The sequence below is a fragment of the Oryctolagus cuniculus genome, chromosome 12 (genome assembly GCF_051225735.1).
Source record: "Oryctolagus cuniculus isolate XC-2025 breed Fujian yellow rabbit chromosome 12, ASM5122573v1, whole genome shotgun sequence".
Classification (NCBI taxonomy): Eukaryota; Metazoa; Chordata; class Mammalia; order Lagomorpha; family Leporidae; genus Oryctolagus; species Oryctolagus cuniculus.
Genome location: NC_142878.1, coordinates 102,408,189 through 102,425,484, shown reverse-complemented (window position 1 = coordinate 102,425,484; position 17,296 = coordinate 102,408,189). Strand labels below are relative to the sequence as shown.

General features: G+C 46.8%; 1 protein-coding gene across 3 annotated transcripts in view; it reads right to left on the bottom strand.

Moving 5' to 3' along the window:
• ADAMTSL3 (ADAMTS like 3) overlaps positions 1 to 17,296 on the bottom strand; it is a 410,995-nt gene that overhangs the window by 226,540 nt on the left and 167,159 nt on the right. For all 3 annotated transcript variants that reach the window (XR_016217636.1, XM_008275279.5, XM_089309514.1), the window contains exon 7: positions 8,933 to 9,059. Coding sequence is in view for 2 of the 3 variants with exons in the window: in XM_008275279.5 (XP_008273501.3) it covers positions 8,933 to 9,059 (127 nt within the window). In the remaining variant the exon portion in view is untranslated. The remainder of the gene's footprint in view (positions 1 to 8,932; positions 9,060 to 17,296) is intronic.

Here is a 17,296-nt window from a genome sequence, read left to right as displayed (position 1 = left end):
CTGGTGCATTTATAAGCACACAACAGGTAAAGGCTACTGTTCTTTTGATCATCATCCTGGTAACTACTACTGGTAATCCCAGCACTGTCGTCTGGTTAGTGGATGTCAGGAATGCAGAGTCACAATGAATGTGGCAAGGCTTGGCTGCCAACAGGCTGCTTGGAATTCAGTATCCTTGGGGATTGCTACAGTGGGGAATCTGGTCCATGTAGGCACTTAAACTCTGTGAAGGTCAAGTCAAGCTACCTTTACTGAAAACAAACCAGCTGCCAGGTGGGAGATGTCCGTGAGGAGCTGACATACCAGTGAGAGGGTCAGTGCACAAACAGAAGCCCTCCCCATGTAGGAAGGGACAGTAACACATTCATAGGTAACAGTATCAGAAGATTCCACATCAACTCACTTTTGTGGATACAGAACATTTCCTGCCCCCTTCCAGACAAAGCCACCTTTCAAACCTTTCAATTAAAGCTTTGAAAAATGTCTTCATAGAGGACCCGAGATCTTCTTTCTCTCACCTCTATTCAATCCCAAGACCCACTTTTTAAAATGAATTAATGATATGCTTAAGAGACTTCCTGAGCCAACATGGTCTTCAAAATTATCCGTGTCAACACTCTTACTGTGCAGATGAGAGAGCCACGGAGCCAGCCAAGGATCTTGTCTAAGATCACAGATGGGCAGGGGCCAAGCTGAGCTTATTATCCCAGTCTTTGGCTTCCAGTCCAGTTCTGTTGCACAACACCATTTAGTCCCAGTGGAAATCTTAACGGGAAGCAGAACCATCTCCAGGAAAGGGTACAGACCCATTCATGCACCACTAATTGGGTTCCACGGATCTGTTCAGTACTAGCACTAAGAATAAAGTAGACATGGCACCCACTCTTGCAAAGTCTTACTGGTTGGAAAGGCAAATGAAACAAATAAGCAACTGTTGCAATAAAAACGAAGCAGGAAAGAAAAAGAAAAAGAGGGAGATTGGACAAAGAAAGTCTTCTTAAGGTGTTACTTGAATTCATGAGTGAGAAAGGGGCAGCTATGTTAAGAACTGGGATAAGCATGTTCCAGGCGTGGGGGTGGGGGGAATGCACTTGGCATTCTAGAATGTTCCAGAAAGCTGGTATGACTACAGCCTGAATGAGGGACAGAGACAGCACATGAAGGGACACTGGGGTAGAGGATACAAGGCTTTGAGTTTTAGCATGAGTGTAAAGGCAATTCATGGAGAGGCTGAGGAGTTCACAGTCTGTCTGGAGCACATAATCCATGACATTCCTTCTCAGCAGAAGGATATCGATTTCTCTTATTTCCCTTCATGAACAGGGCTAGAATTCACACAAAAATGTGCAAGAGAGGTAGGCAAGAACTGGGATCCAGGGCTCTTTATGTCCAATCCTAGGGTTTTTCTTTTGTGCCACATTTCTCTCTCTCTCTCTCTCTCTCCCTCTCTCTCTCTCCCTCCCTCCCTCCCTCTCATTGAATTAACTGGGACAGAAATAACCCATGGAAAGTAACAGGGCTGCTATGGCTTAACCTTGATTTGACTCCCAAACTCATGAAGGACATTAAATCCCAAAGTCATGAGTTAATAGCACTAAGAGAGTGGAAATTTAATTCAATTATGACATTTGGAGGTGGCCCAGTGGGGAGGGCCTTAGGTCACTGAGAAGGCATGAGAGGGCTGGCTATAAAAGCCGAGTTGGGTCCAGCCACTCTCTCTGCTTCCTGCTTGCCATGAGACCCTGGAGTGTGTGTTCCAACACTGCTATCCACTGCCCTCTTAACAGGGCCTACCAAGAGGCCACCAGATCTTGGACTCTGAACGTCCCGAACCATGGTACCTCGTCTCCAGTACAACACAAGGGCCTTTGGCTTGAACAGCCCCTTTCAGCCACAGTTCTGGAATAAGGGTATTATCAGTCATAATCTTGGCCTAGAAAGATAACGAGGAGACAGAGATGATGTGAGAAGACAGGAAGAATGAAAACCACCCAGTATACTAAGTTAGCAAACCCTTTAACTCTGATTCAGTACCCTGCATCATGGAATATGTTGAATGTGTGGATTGTTTTTGGAAATGATGGTCAAAGGAGAAATGAACAGTGTGTGGAGATTAGAAAACCCACAAGCAGCAGCCTGTGAGGCAGCCCATGGTTCATTCACCTAGCCCAGGACTGCTTTTTCAGGGGTACTGAGGGGTGCTTCATAAAGAGAAGGTGGTTGTCTTTGTAATGTCATGAGTTGGGTAAGGGCTGATGTTCCAGGTTGGCCTGATGCATCATTGTATCTACTGAAAGCTTAGTTGCCAAGACAAGAATAGGCAAGCCAATCTTGTTTACTGGCCTCACCCATGTGTGCCTTTACATGGACAAGACCAAAAATAAGAGACAAACCTGAAAATACAACTAAGCCCCTCAGTGCCAAGGCAAGACTCTCCAAGTAGATGTGTCTGCTTCTTTTGTTGCTGTTTTTAGAGTTTTCTCTCTTAAATTTGAGCGGTCTCCAGTTCCCTTTTCCAACATCCAAAGCTACCTATGCCAGTTGTTAGCTCAGTCTCTCTCCTTCTCCCTCTGAACAGGAAATTTGTGTGTTGTATTTGGATTAAATTCTGATTTTTCTCATAGCAAAGGTTTTGGCTCCAGGCTCCTACACCTTGTGTCTGTCTCACTGCGTGATGGAAATGATATCCTGTGTACAGCCTTGTGCACTCTCCCCGGCATGCGGTTGTGCCAATCGGTCTCCTTGCCATGTCCTGACTCAGGGTGAGTCCCAGGGAAGACAGGAATGATTGCTTGGCAAGGTGTGGACAGTGGAGCTGCATGGACACGGCAGGCCCCAGTGATACACACTCAGGGGGAGACATGGCTTCCTTTCCCACATTTCTTTCACACAAAGCATGATTGTAGGGAAGTGCTTCCATATGGCTTCAGGAAAATTCCAGCCAAAGGCAGCTTTTTAGCTGGCCAGTTGCAGAACAGAAACAGACATGAAGGGATGGTGATGAGAACCCAGAACTCAGAGCACTGCATCTTCAAACAGCAGGAATCGCTGCAAACTTTAGCCTCAGCGCAAGCACATGCATTTAGACCCTGCTGAAAAAGTCTGCGTCCTGTGGGATGCTCCCAGCTTACGCCACGTCACTCACGCCCTGCCTCGAAGGATCCGTCTGTGCACTCCAGCTCTCCTTTCTTCACAGAAATGGAGCAGAGCAGCCGGCGCTGTGGCTCAGCGGGTTAAAGCCCCGGCCTAAAGCGCCGGCATTCCATATGGGCACCGGTTCTAGTCCCAGCTGCTCCTCTTCCCATCCAGCTCTCTGCTTTGGCCTGGGAAAGCAGTAGAAGATGGCCCAAGTCCTTGGGCCCCTGCACCCATGTGGGAGACCCAGAGGAGGCTCCTGGCTCCTGGCTTTGGATCGGTGCAGCTCTGGCCGTTGCAGCCATCTGGGGAGTGAACCAGCAGATTGAAGACCTCTCTGTCTCTCTCTCTACCTCTCTCTGTAACTCTGTATTTCAAATACATAAAATAAATCTTCAAAAAAAAAAGAAATGGATCAGAGACATTACATGGGGGCAGGCATTGTGGCACAAGCGGCTGCTACAGATGCCTGCATCCTATCTTGGAGTGCCTGGTTCAAGTCCTGGCTACTCTGTTTCTGATCCAGCTCCCTGCTAATGCACCTGGAAGACAATGCATGGTGGCCCAAGTGCCTAGGTCCCTGCCGCCCACATGGGAGACCCAGATGGCATGCTTGGTTCTTGGGCTAAGCCTGGCCCAGACCTCGTTGTTTCAGACACTTGGGGAATGAACCAGAGGGTGCCAGCTCTCTCTCTCTCCCTCTCTCTGTTCCATTCTGCCTTTCAAATAAAGAAATAACTATTTTTAAATTGTAGACATTTTACAGGTTCTTAACATGGGATTAAGAATGTCCTAAATGGGCATCTATCTGAGAACCAGCACCCCCCCCCCCGAAAAAATCAGAATAGCAAATGTGGGGCTTATGCAGGTTCAGACGCATAAGCCTGGAGAGAAAATGCATAAGTTCCAATAGATTGCCAGAAGGATCTATTTTCTATTTTCCAAAGGCTGAAGATCAATGAGCAGGAGAGAATATGAATAACCTCACTAAGAGTGAGGGCTCGGCCAGCGCCACAGCTCACTAGGCTAATCCTCCGCCTGCAGCGCTGGCACTCCAGGTTCTAGTCCCGGTTGGGGTGCCGGATTCTGTCCCGGTTGCTCCTCTTCCAGTCCAGCTCTCTGCTGTGGCCCGGGAAGGCAGTGGAGGATGGCCCAAGTACTTGGGCCCTGCACCCACATGGGAGACCAGAAGAAGCACCTGGCTCCTGGCTTCAGATTGGCACAGCGCGCCAGCCACAGTGGCCATTGGGGGTTGAACCAATGGAAAAAAGGAAGACCTTTCTCTCTGTCTCTCTCTCTCACTGTCTACTCTGCCTGTCAAAAAAAAAAAAAAAAAAAAAAAAAGAGCGAGGGCCTATGACACACGAGCAGGAACCCAGACAACAGGCCCTCCCCCTGCGCCCCTCCGCACAGAGTGCTGGTGAGTGTTTCGCTTGGCTTCTCCCCAGGTCCAGTGAGAATGATCCCATTGCTACTCTCTCTTTTGGACTCTGACAGTTCAGGTCCCTTCTTTTCTGGTGAGATTTCTGAACACTGGACGGCCAGCACGAACACCAGGCACTTCCCAGCACCCTGAGCTGTCTCTCATGCCCCTCCCCACCCTCTTCCTCCCTTCGCCCACAAGCCTTCCTGGGCTAACCTTCCTGGACAGCCAACTTCCCCTGGTCCGTGTCTTCCCTCCAGCTCTGGGTTCTCCTACAACTCAGTCTTCTCTGATACTTCTGAAGATCTCTGATACTTCTGAAGATCTCCTCCTTAGCCATCAGCAGCTTTCTTAAACACAATGCCCAGATGGAATGATTGTGTGTTTAAAAATCTGTTAACAAACATCCATATTTACATTGGAGGCCTACAAGAGCTGTGACATTCTCTGATATCCAAACGAGTAATAATTCTTTTTAAAATTTAAAAAAAAAATCAATTTTAGAGTCGAGAGAGAGAGAAAGAAAGAAAGAGAGAGAGAGTGCTCCCATTCATTGGATTACTCTCTAGATGTCCCCAAGAGCTGGGGTTGAGGCCGGCACCGCGTCAACAGGCTAATCCTCCGCCTGCAGCACTGGCACTCCGGGTTCTAGTCCCGGTTGGGGTGCCGGATTCTGTCCCGGTTGCTCCTCTTCCAGTCCAGCTCTCTGCTGTGGCCCGGGAAGGCAGTGGAGGATGGCCCAAGTACTTGGGCCCTGCACCCACATGGAAGACCAGGAGAAGCACCTGGCTCCTGGCTTCAGATTGGCACAGCGCGCCGGCCGCAGTGGCCATTGGAGGGTGAACCAACGGCAATGGAAGACCTTTCTCTCTGTCTCTCCCTCTCTCACTATCCACTCTGCCTGTCAAAAAAAAAAAAAAAAAAAAAAAAAAAGCTGGGGTTGGACTGAGACCAAAGCCAGGAGCTGGGAACCCCATGCAGGTCTCCCACATGGGTGGCAGGAACCCAGTTACTTGAGCCATCACTGCTGCCTCACAAGGTTGGCATTAGCAGGAAGCTGGGGTCATGGTGGCAGACATCAAACCCAGGCACTCCAATATGGGACACAGGTATCTTACCTGCTAGGCTAAACGCACACACACACACACACACACAAATGAGTAACATTTCTAACAAAAATGCATCTAGCCTTCACTGAGCACTCTGATGGTACCAACTCCGTTGGAGGGCTTGGCGTGGACGGATTTATTTTATCCTAGCAACAACTCTACAATGGTGGTCCTCTTGAGTGCATTCTTGGCCAACAGACCACCATTCAAGGTCACCATCACTCAATAACACCCAGCGAGTTGAACCTCCAGGAACCCACACTTTCCCATCTCAGCTGACTCCTCTGACTTTGTATGTTATTTGAGGCCCTTCTGTCCTCAAGGCCCTGAGCCCTCAATTTCCACGGTCAACTTTAGCTTCCGGTGAAGAGTCAAAAGAGCCAATAGCGTGGGCCACACACTTAGTTTCTCGCGTGTTCTCCCGCAGCACCGATGTGGTTACTCCGTTCTTGCCACCAATGGGTGGGTAGCAAATCCTCCTTGCAACACATTCTCACCCCCTCTTCACTCATGGACCCATCACAATCAGGCTTTAGTGTCAGCCTTACACTCCTTGAAACCACTCTTCCTGACAACATAACCTTCAACTTACCAAGCACAAATCTGTGGACTCTTGTTCCAACAGACCTCAGAAGAGCACTTAGCATGGCTGCCTTTGAAATCGCACGTTCCTCTCTCCCACAGCACGGCTCTGAGCTCTCTGTTCACCCACTCACTTCTGCCATCGCTGCTCTGTTGAATTCCCTTAGGCTTCTTCTCTGGCTAACTGCCTTGAGCCTTGACTTCAGTGCTTCCTCTTGGCTTCCTGTTACAGTCTACCTCCCCCGTTCAGGTGGACTCACCTGTATTTATAACTCAGTCCCACCAACAAGGGGACTTTGCTATCAATCATGACAAGCTGGCATTTTTTTTTTTTTTTCAGATCAACTCTCCAACCACAGACAAAATAAAATCAGTGCTTGTTTGAAGGCATCAGAAAGCTATCAAGAAACTGAATATTTATGAGGCTACAATTCTGGAAGATAGCAAACTGCAGAGAGGTGGCCTTGGCCTTTGATACGTTTCTCCTTCGCATGAATTCCTTACCCGAAGGAACAACAAACCTATCCACCCAGCTGCTCAAGCTGCAACCTTTGCACCACCCTGGCTTCTTCTTTCTCTTACAGTCTTTTTTTAAAAGATTTTATTTTATTAATTTGAAAGGTGGAGTGACAGAGAAAGAGGGAGAACGAGAGAGAGAGAGAGAGAGAGAGAGAGAGAGATTTTCCAACCATTGGTTCACTCCCTAAATGGCTGCAATGGCTGGGGCTAGATCAGGCCAAAGTCAGGAACCCCATCCAGGTCTCCCACATGGGTGACAGAGGGCCAAGCACTTGGGACATCTTCTGCTGTTTTCCCAGCTGCATCAGCAGGGAGCTGCATTGGAAGCAGAGCAGCTGGAACTCCAACCAGCATTTCGATACGGGAGGCCAGTGTTGCAGGCAGTGGCTTAACCCACTGAGCCACAACGCTGGCCCCTCTATTATTGTCTTCATGCAAAAAATTACCAGATTCCGCTGATTGCACCTCCTAAATCTGTCTCCAACTGTCCCCTCCTCTACTTCTCCTGCCCCTCTACTTTAGATCAGGCCCTCATTATTTCAAACACTCTTCAGCATTTAAAAGAAAAAAAAGAAAGCTTCCCATTTGGACTCCCAGCATCCTGGCTCACCTCACAAGTAATCCATCCTCCACACACTGCGAGAATTCCAGTACTCAAACACAGACCTGTGTCATTCCACTGGCTAACTTGCTTGATGCCTCTATTTAACTTACAATAGAAAACACAACAATGAGGGTCTTTATGGTTGACTCCTGAATGCCGCTCTCTCTTATCTTCCACCCTGCTCCACACTCATTCATCCCTGAGCAAAATTTTAATGGCTCCTTAACAAAGCCGGGTTTCTCTCTGGTGTCTCATCATAGACTTCGTGCTTGCTGCGAATGGAAGATTCTTTCTGTGAGGTTCTCCCCAAGAAGAAGTAACTTCATAAGTTACATCAAAGTAAACTCAAATGCATAAAGGATTTAAAAGTAGAAAAACAAAGCCAGGAAAGTACTGGCAGAAAACATGCATGGAAAAAATTTTTCCCTTCAAAGCAGGAAACAGCAAACTCCAACCTGAGGGTCAAATTCAGCCAGCATCCTATTTTTGTAAATAAAGCTTTATTGGAACACAGCCATGTCCATTCATCTACAGGTGGTCTGCAGCTCCCCTTGCATTCCAACAGCAGAGGTGAGCAGCTGAGCCAAGGACTAGATGCCCCCCAGAGGGCAAATATTACCATATTTATTACATGGTCCTTTACACAAAAGGTTTACTAGCCCTCACAATTAAAGGATTGTTTAAAAGTCAGATATTACTAAAATGAAAACTAAATAAAACTTAGAAACAACTAATTCTAAAAACATAAGCAAATGTAAAAGCCAGATGACAAACTGGAAATCACATCTGAAATACGTGTGACAAAGGTGTGCATTTGGAGCAGCGCTTGGATGCCCATCGAGTCCCAGCTCCTCTCTTAATTTCAGTTTTCTGCTAATGAACACCCTGGGAAGTAGTAGATGATGACCCAAGTACTCGGGTCTCTGCCACCCACATGGGAGACTTGCAATGACTTGTGGGCTCCTGGCTTCTGCCTGGCCCAGCCCCAGCTAACTGCTGGCATTGGAGGAGTGAACCAGTGGGTGGCCAATCTTTCTCTCTGTCTCTCTCACTGTCATTGTCTCTCTCTCTCCCTGTCAAATAAATAAAAATAGAATTTTAAAAATTAAAAAAATAAGTATGACAAGCAAAAGCATAGTATTTATGATACGCTAAAACTTCACAAGAGTAAGGAATGAGCTAATGTCCAAATAGGAAAATGAATTAATGACCTCAATAGCCAATGGAAGAATTATAAATGGGCAACACATATATGAAAATATTGTCTCTCTTGTCAGAAACCAGACAAATAGAAGAAATCACTTTTCTATATATATGAAAAGTCATCAAATATTTTAAAAACAGTAGTAGTCTGTATCAGCCAAGAGTCAAAGCAACAGGCACGCCTTGAAGAGATAATGGGAACAAAATTTTGACACACAATTTTTGAAAGAAATCTGATTTTTTAGAAAACTAGTCAAAATTATTTTCAAGTACAATAACGTTAGCATTAGGAAGATGTGATTCTGGAAATAAACGAAAACATCTTTCTGGAAACACAGCATTGGGTTTTAAACCTACGTTTTTCAGGAGAAACGTGCGACTTGGACTGTCCCCGCACGAGCCTGCAGGTGGCGCCATCGCCGGCACACACGCCACAGTTGTCCTCCTTGGCGCTGCTTCCCAGTTGCCGGTCGCAGCCCACGGCCTGCGGAGAGAAGCCGGGCGGTCAGGAGGGGCAGGACGCAGGGCAGGTGCAACTCAGGGACACATGCAGAGCCCTAGTCACGGTGTCGTCCACCTGAAAGGCACGGGTGGGCGGTCTGTGATGAGAACATGGCTAAGTCTGAGTGAATGCCAGAACATCGCGAAGAGGAGGACTGACACGTCTGTCTAATTTACTTTTTACTTAGGTAATGTTAGGTACATAAAGTAAACGGACACTGTGGGTGATGTTCCCTCCCACTCCTCCCCTCTCTCCATCACCACACTTGTCCTGGTCTTTCATTTGCTCACCAAAACAACCCCGACCTTGAACCTGGGCGACAGGGAACTCCAAAATGTTCATGGAAAAGGGAACTAAAAGGTAAGTTTATTTTGATGCATTTTTCAAAAGCCACGCGTGGTTTTCTCATAAGAAGCATTTTTCCTCTGCGGTTTTGAAGACACTTTTTCTATCCTTCTGGTCCACAGTGTTACTTTAAATGTAGTTTTGTCTTTCTCCATTTCCACTTATCTGTGAGTCCGCATTCCGTATCCTTAGATCTCCTGTCTTTACCTCCCTCCTTCCATCTCTGTCATTGTGTCTGTATATTTATAAACACATTTAAATATAAGAATTAATAGGATAGATGGTGCATACAGAACATGTTTATACTTGTATATATAGTGTGTGTATGTGCGTGTGCATGTGTCTGCATGTATAGTGTGTATGTGTGTATATATAGTGCATTTATATGTGTGTGCATGTGTGCGTGTGTATATAGTGTGTATGTGTGTGCATGTGTGCGTGTGTATATAGTGTGTATGTGTGTGCATGCGTGTATATAGTGTATATGTGTGCGTGTATATATGTAGTATATGTATATATAGTGTATTTATGTGTGTGCATGTGTATGTGTATATAGTGTGTGTACATGTATGTATAGTGTGTATTCATGTGTGTATATATGTAGTGTATGTATATATAGTATATGTGTATGCATGTGTGTGTGAATATACAGTATGTGTGTGCGTGTGTGTATATAGTGTTGCGTACATGTATAGTGTATGTATGCATGTGTGTATATATGTAGTTTGTGTATATAGTGTGTGTATGTATATAGTGTGTGCATGTGTGTATATATAGTGTGTGTGCGTGTATAGTGTATATAGTGTGTATATGTGTGTATATGTGTGCATGTGAATATATAGTATGTGTGTGCATGTGTGTATGTGTGTATATAGTGTGTGTACATGTATGTATAGTGTGTATGCATGTATATGTGTATATATGTAGTGTATGTATATATAGTATGTTTATGTGTATGCATGTGTGTGTGAATATACAGTATGTGTGCGTGTGTATATAGTGTGTGTGCGTACATGTATAGTGTATGCATGCATGTGTGTATATATGTAGTTTGTGTATATAGTGTGTGTATGTAGTGTGTGCATGTGTGTATATATAGTGTGTGTATATAGTTGTGCATGTGTGTGCATGTGAATATATAGTATGTGTGTGCATGTGTGTGCATGTGTATATAGTGTGTGCACATACATGTATATAGTGTGTATGTGTGTGTATATATGTAGTTTGTGCATATGGTGTGTGCATGTATGTAGTGTGTGTATATAGTGTGTGCATACATGTGTGTGCATGTGTGTATAGTGTACGTATTGTGTGACTGTGTGTGTATACAGTGTGTGTGCATGCGTGTGTGATTGCTAGACTGTGGGTTTCCTGATAGGAGGACAGGGGCCATGTCTTCTGTTTCTACTCCTTTCACATGCAGAGCTTTACACAGTGTGTCCCGAGCGTTATTAACCAACCACCTGGTGGTTAGTCTCAGCATCTGTCCCCGTACACATCACCTCCATTGTTAAGCCTGGTGTTCAGGTACAGGGACCTGGGAGGCAGACAGCCCACGCAGAGACCCCGACCACCACCCCCACCTGCCACTACCCCTTCATACTGCATACTCTCAGATGCTCGATTCCTACAACAGTGAAATGTACTCCACATAGAGCCTCGTATGGATCCAGTGAGACAATGCACAGAGCACTCTCGGTACACGGATTAGGACGTTACAATGGGCTTCACAGGAGATGGCCACTTTTCGTTGTTTCTGGTTTTCATTTTGCTTTGACTCCTGGGTCACCCCTGTGCTTTAGCCCAGGGAGTTGCTAAATCAAACTCTATAGCCAAGGTGATGAAGAGAAAATAAAACTGGAGGGAGCTGAAACCACATCTATAGACGACGCTTTCCAAAACGCTGGTGTTGAAGGGAAGACGAGAGATCAAATAGAAGTGAGCGGGAAAGGGAGGAAAAGTCCCAGGAAGGCTTTGGGAACAGCCTGGGCTTCAAATCCACACGGGCTGACGTGAGGAAGAGGTGCTGTGGGGGACTCTCCAGGTTAAAGTGCAGTTTAGTTGAATCTGAAAGTCAATAGTAAGAGTCTGGTCATGGACTGGGGCTTCTGGGTGGGAAGACCCGAGGGGGATTCAATTACTGGAGAGGCGGCCGAATCTGAGGACTTGTGAGATCTGTTTTACTGTGACTATATGATTCTCTAAAGAGAGTGATACAATATCAATAATACTGGTTGATTTTTATTGCATGTTTACTATGTGGCTGGCATGACGCCACACCTGACGCACACAGTCTTTTATTTCATCCCCGGCAATCCTAAGATACAGGTGATACCGATAATCTCCATTGTACAAATAAGCAATCTAAAGGGTACTGAGGTTAGATGACCTGTCGGCATTACCCAGCTAGCATAAGCGACAGAAATGGCTTTAAAACCCAAATCCTCAGACACCAGACTCTTAACACTGTGTTACACCTTCTTCTACCGTTAGTATCAGCAGATGGATAACAAAGAACCCAGTTACAGAGGCCATTATATTAATATTTACAAGTACATGTGGAACAACTTAAGGGTGATTGATTTTGGAAACACACTTGCATGGTTGGGATTCAACCAATGAGTAACTTGTGTTCATGCAACCTTCTCCAAGGGGAGTCATTCTACCATTGAATTATAGAAGCTCTGTTCCTGGGCCAAGCTCTGTCCTCACAAGTTCATGTCCCTGGGCACTTTGCATTTCATGAGAATGAGAGTCACCCACCCCTGTTCAATCCAGGAAGGGTGTGGGTGTAGGAGCTAGGATGGGCTTGTTTTGAAGATTGTTTAGGGCCTTGTAAGATCTTGGGCAATCGAATACTGCCTCCCCGAGCACTTATATTTGCTTCATAATTTTTAAAAAATTAGAATTCATCCAAATCTCACAGCCAAATAAAGCATGTGAAAACATCGCAGAAAAATGATATTTGAAAAGAAGGGCTGGTTGCCTTGTGATTCATAGAGTATAAAACAAAACTGCCCTTGAAATTGAGGGACTACTGAATTTGGGCTTTCGTATCCCTGCACAATCAACAGTAGGAAACTGTTGAGAAATTTCTTGAGATGTTTTCTACTTCTATGCCATCTCTTGAAATCAAGATCTCTAATTATAATGATTTATAAACTATTGATTTATAAATATATCAATTAGGGGCCGGTGCCATGGCGCACTAGGTTAATCCTCTGCCTGCGGCGCCGGCATCCAATATGGCCGCCGGTTCTAGTCCCAGTTGTTCCTCTTCCAGTCCAGCTCTCTGCTGTGGCCTGGGAAAGCAGTAGAAGATGGCCCAAGTGCTTGAGCCCCTGCACCTGCATAGGAGACCAGGAAGAAGCACCTGGCTCCTGGCTTCAGATTGGCGTAGCTCTGGCTGTTGCAGCCATTTGGGGAGTGAAACAACAGAAGGAAGACCTTTCTCTCTGTCTCTCACTCTCTCACTGTCTGTAACTCTACCTGTCAAATAAATAAATAAAATATTTAAAATTAATTAATTAATTAAATTTATTAACACCTATTACGTAACCACTTTCTACAGTACCAGGCACTACCATATAAATTGATTAGATGAGATTCTTATTCTACAGTGTGGCTAAATAAGACAAGTTACACAGATAGAAGATAACAAACAAATCTTGTAAACCCATGAGCAGCTCTTTTTGGAATCAACTCTCATCTATAAATCATCATTTCAGTGAAGAATCACAGAATATATCATTAACCCAAATTAAGTCAAACACCAGTTCTCTAGATAAGTCAAATGTATTCCTTTCACAACCAAACAATTTTTTGAATCAACTCCTGTTGGAGAGCTCCAAAAACTGGGTCTACCTTAGAAAAATTCTAACATGGATCCATGGTTGTTACAGTAGAATTCATAGAATGTTTAGCTTCTCCATTCAGTCCAGGGAAGGACTGCACAGCTCCACTCTTTAGAACTTAGTGTGGTCATTGATTGTCTTTGACCAGAGCAATAGGAGTCCCAATGATCTGGGTCACTTTTTTTTTTTTTTGACAGGCAGAGTGGACAGTGAGAGACAGAGAGAAAGGTCTTCCTTTACCATTGGTTCACCCTCCAATGGCCACTGCAGCTGGCGCATCGCACTGATCCGAAGCCAGGAGCCATGTGCTTCTCCTGGTCTCCCATGGGGTGCAGGGCCCAAGGACTTGGGCCATCCTCCACTGCACTCCCAGGCCACAGCAGAGAGCTGGCCTGGAAGAGGGGCAACCAGGACAGAAACCGGTGCCCTGACTGGGACTAGAACACGGTGTGCCAGTGCCACAGGCGGAGGATTAGCCTATTGAGCTGCGGCACCGGCCCTGGGTCACTTCTGTAAGAAGCCTTAAAGGTCAGCACAGGAAATTCAAGGTCCCCTTCTCCTGCCTGTAGCTGTCATGTACAAAAGGTGATCTGAGATCAGGAGACGAGGAGCGGAGACCCCTGCTGACCTACGGTGGGCAGGGAGCATTGTGGAGAAGCAACCGTTGTTTGAAGCCACTGAGTTTTGGGGATTGCTGGGTGCTGTTGGAAAACCTAGCTTCTATGACAGAGGAGAACAATTAAAGGCCAAGACACGGCCATGAACAGCAAGATAATTTTTAAGAAGCTTCACACGGAGATGCAGATGCCTGGCTTCTCTTGACAAAAACAGAAACACAACAAAATCCTTGACATGTTTACACCCTGTTGCCTCTTCCCACTGAGCACGTGTTCTCCAGATGACCACGGCCCTCACCAAGCCCCAAGGCCACACCTGAGTAGTATCCTTTCCAGGTGGTGTGTAGACATTTGAGTCTGAACCCTTACACTCGGCCATCCAGGCTTGATTCACCTGTGGCGCTGACTTTTACAGAACCAGGTCAGCAACACCTGCAGACATGCAGAAAGTATCAGTGCACTGCAATAGTTAAGAGAATAGACTTGGGACATAGATTGCCTGGGATTCAACTCCAGCTCTACAATTTCCTAGCTATATGCCATAGACCAGAAGCTTGTATCCCCTCCAAAATTCCCATGTTGAAACCTATCCCCCATTGTGATGGTGTGTGGTGTGTGTGTGTCGGGGGGTCACCTTTGGGTGGTGATTAGCTCATGAGAGTGGAGCCCTCCTGATTAGGGTTAATGTCCTTACAAAAGAAACCCTCAGGCCAGCGCTGTGGTATGGCGGGTGAAGCCGCAGTCTGCAGCACCAGCGTGCCATATGGGTGCCAGTTGGAGTCCCTGCTGCCCCGCTTCTGATCCAGCTCCCTGCTAATGCACCTGGGACAGCAGCAGAAGATGGCCTAAGTCTTCAGGTCCCTGCACCCATGTGGGAGACCTGGATGAAGCTCCTGGCTCCTGGCTTCTGCCTGGCTGTTGCAGCCATTTGGGGAGTGAACCAGTGGATGGAAGAGCTCTCTCTTGCTCTCTCTCGCTCGCTCTCTGCCTCTGCCTCTCCTTCCCTGTAACTCTGACTTTAAATAAATCTTTAAATAAAAGAGAGAGAGAGAGACAGAAACCCCGGAGACCACCCTTGGCCCTTCTTCCATGTGAGGACACAGCTATCTATGGACTAGGATACAGGCCCTCAGCAGACACCAAGTCTTCCAGTGCTTTGATTTCACACTTCCCAGCCTCCAGAACCATAAGCAGTAAATTTCTGTTATTTATAAGCCACCCAGAGTATGGTAGCTTGTTAGAGCCGCCTGAACAGGCTGACGCTTTGCAACCTGGGTAAATTACCTAGCCTCTTCAAGGTCCAGCTTCCTCATACACAAAGTGAGGATAGTTATTGTACCTAATTCATGGAGTTATGATGAGCTAATATAGAAAGGACTTAGGCAATGCTCGATCCCTGATAGGCACCCAGTGTTAGTAACAATCATTCTGTTATAACTGCTTTCTTTATCAACAGCAGTCAAGGAATCAACAAACCTAAGTGATCGACCAAACTTGTTCTGCACACCTAGTTCCAGCCAGGTCCTGCTTCTGAGAACAGGAGCCCTCCATTGCAGCAGCAGGAACAAATGTCATTCAGTGAGCACAGGGGTCGCATTGTCTGCTGTGCCTAGGCTAACGGCAACGTGTTCCCAAGAACACTTCGGCACAAGCAATTAAACGAGCAGACTGGAGACACACCAGCAAAAATGATTTGTAGCTGTGCCAAGGACTCGTCAGGACTCAGTTCAGGGATCCTGAGACCAGCAGAGAGAATAACAGTTTATTTTCTCTCCCTCTAATGAGTACTGGGGTCCATGGCACATTGCACAAGAAGGAGATGTATGGGCACATTATCCTATTAAAGAAAAACTACCGAATTCATCTGAGAAGTGTCTACAGCACTTCTGAGCAAGTGCCTGCCATTCTTTTTATGAGAATAGCCTGGCCAAAAGAGCACTTAGCTTTTAGCAACCAGCGACTCGCCTGTTACAATCACAAACACATGACATGAAGCACTCATTTAAAATGAACTAATTCAGCACTGAACACCGCCTTTATCCTTCAAGCCCCTTCAAATTCTTGTAAACTCCTGCAGCAAATTTTGCAGGAGGAGGGGACAGTGGCCAGAGAGCAAAGAGGAAGCCAGGGAAAGAGAGCTAGTGTCTTGTGTGGTGGCTACTGTGCTGGGCACTCGGAGTATTGCTCATGAAAGAATGAATGTAAGGGCCGGTCTGTGGCTCAGTGGGCTGAGCCCCAACCTGCGGCCCAAGCATCCCATATGGGCTCCGGTTCTTGTCCCGGCTGCTCCTATTCCTATCCAGCTCTCTGCTAATGGCCTGGGAAGGCAGTGTGAGACGGCCCAAGTCCTTGGGACCCTGCACTCATGTGGGAGACCTGGAAAAAGCTCCTGGCTCCTGGCTTTGGATAGACTCAGCTATGGCCATTGTAGCCACTTGAGGAGTGAACCAGCAGATGGAAGACCCTTCTCTCTATCTCTCCCTCTCTCTGTCTGTAACTCTACCTCTCAAATAAATAAATAAAATATTTTTTAAAAAAAGAAAGATAGGCTGGCGCCGCGGCTCACTAGGCTAATCCTCCGCCTAGCGGCGCCGGCACACCGGGTTCTAGTCCCGGTTGGGGCGCCGGATTCTGTCCCGGTTGCCCCTCTTCCAGGCCAGCTCTCTGCTGTGGCCCGGGAGTGCAGTGGAGGATGGCCCAGGTGCTTGGGCCCTGCACCCCATGGGAGACCAGGAAAAGCACCTGGCTCCTGGCTCCTGCCATCGGATCAGCGCGGTGCGCCGGCCGCAGCGCGCCGGCCGCGGTGGCCATTGGAGGGTGAACCAACGGCAAAGGAAGACCTTTCTCTCTGTCTCTCTCTCTCACTGTCCACTCTGCCTGTCAAAAAAAAAAAAAAAAAAAAAAAAAAAAGAAAGATAAGGCCGACGCCGCGGCTCACTAGGCTAATCCTCTGCCTAGCGGCGCCGGCACACCAGGTTCTAGTCCCGGTTGGGGCACCGGATTCTGTCCCGGTTGCCCCTCTTCCAGGCCAGCCCTCTGCTGTGGCCAGGGAGTGCAGTGGAGGATGGCCCAGGTGCTTGGGCCCTGCACCCCATGGGAGACCAGGAAAAGCACCTGGCTCCTGGCTCCTGCCATCGGATCAGCGCGGTGCGCTGGCTGCAGCGCGCCGGCCGCGGCGGCCATTGGAGGGTGAACCAACAGCAAAGGAAGACCTTTCTCTCTCTCTCTCTCTCACTGTCCACTCTGCCTGTCAAAAAAAAAAGAAAGATAAAGGAAATAATGTGAAACAGGAACTACAGGAGGTTACTTTCTTCTTTTTACCTACAGAAAAAAACAAAGCTTACAGACATTAGGGCTAAGCTAAGTAGTCAAATGCCCATCAACCAATTAGTTGCAGAATTGT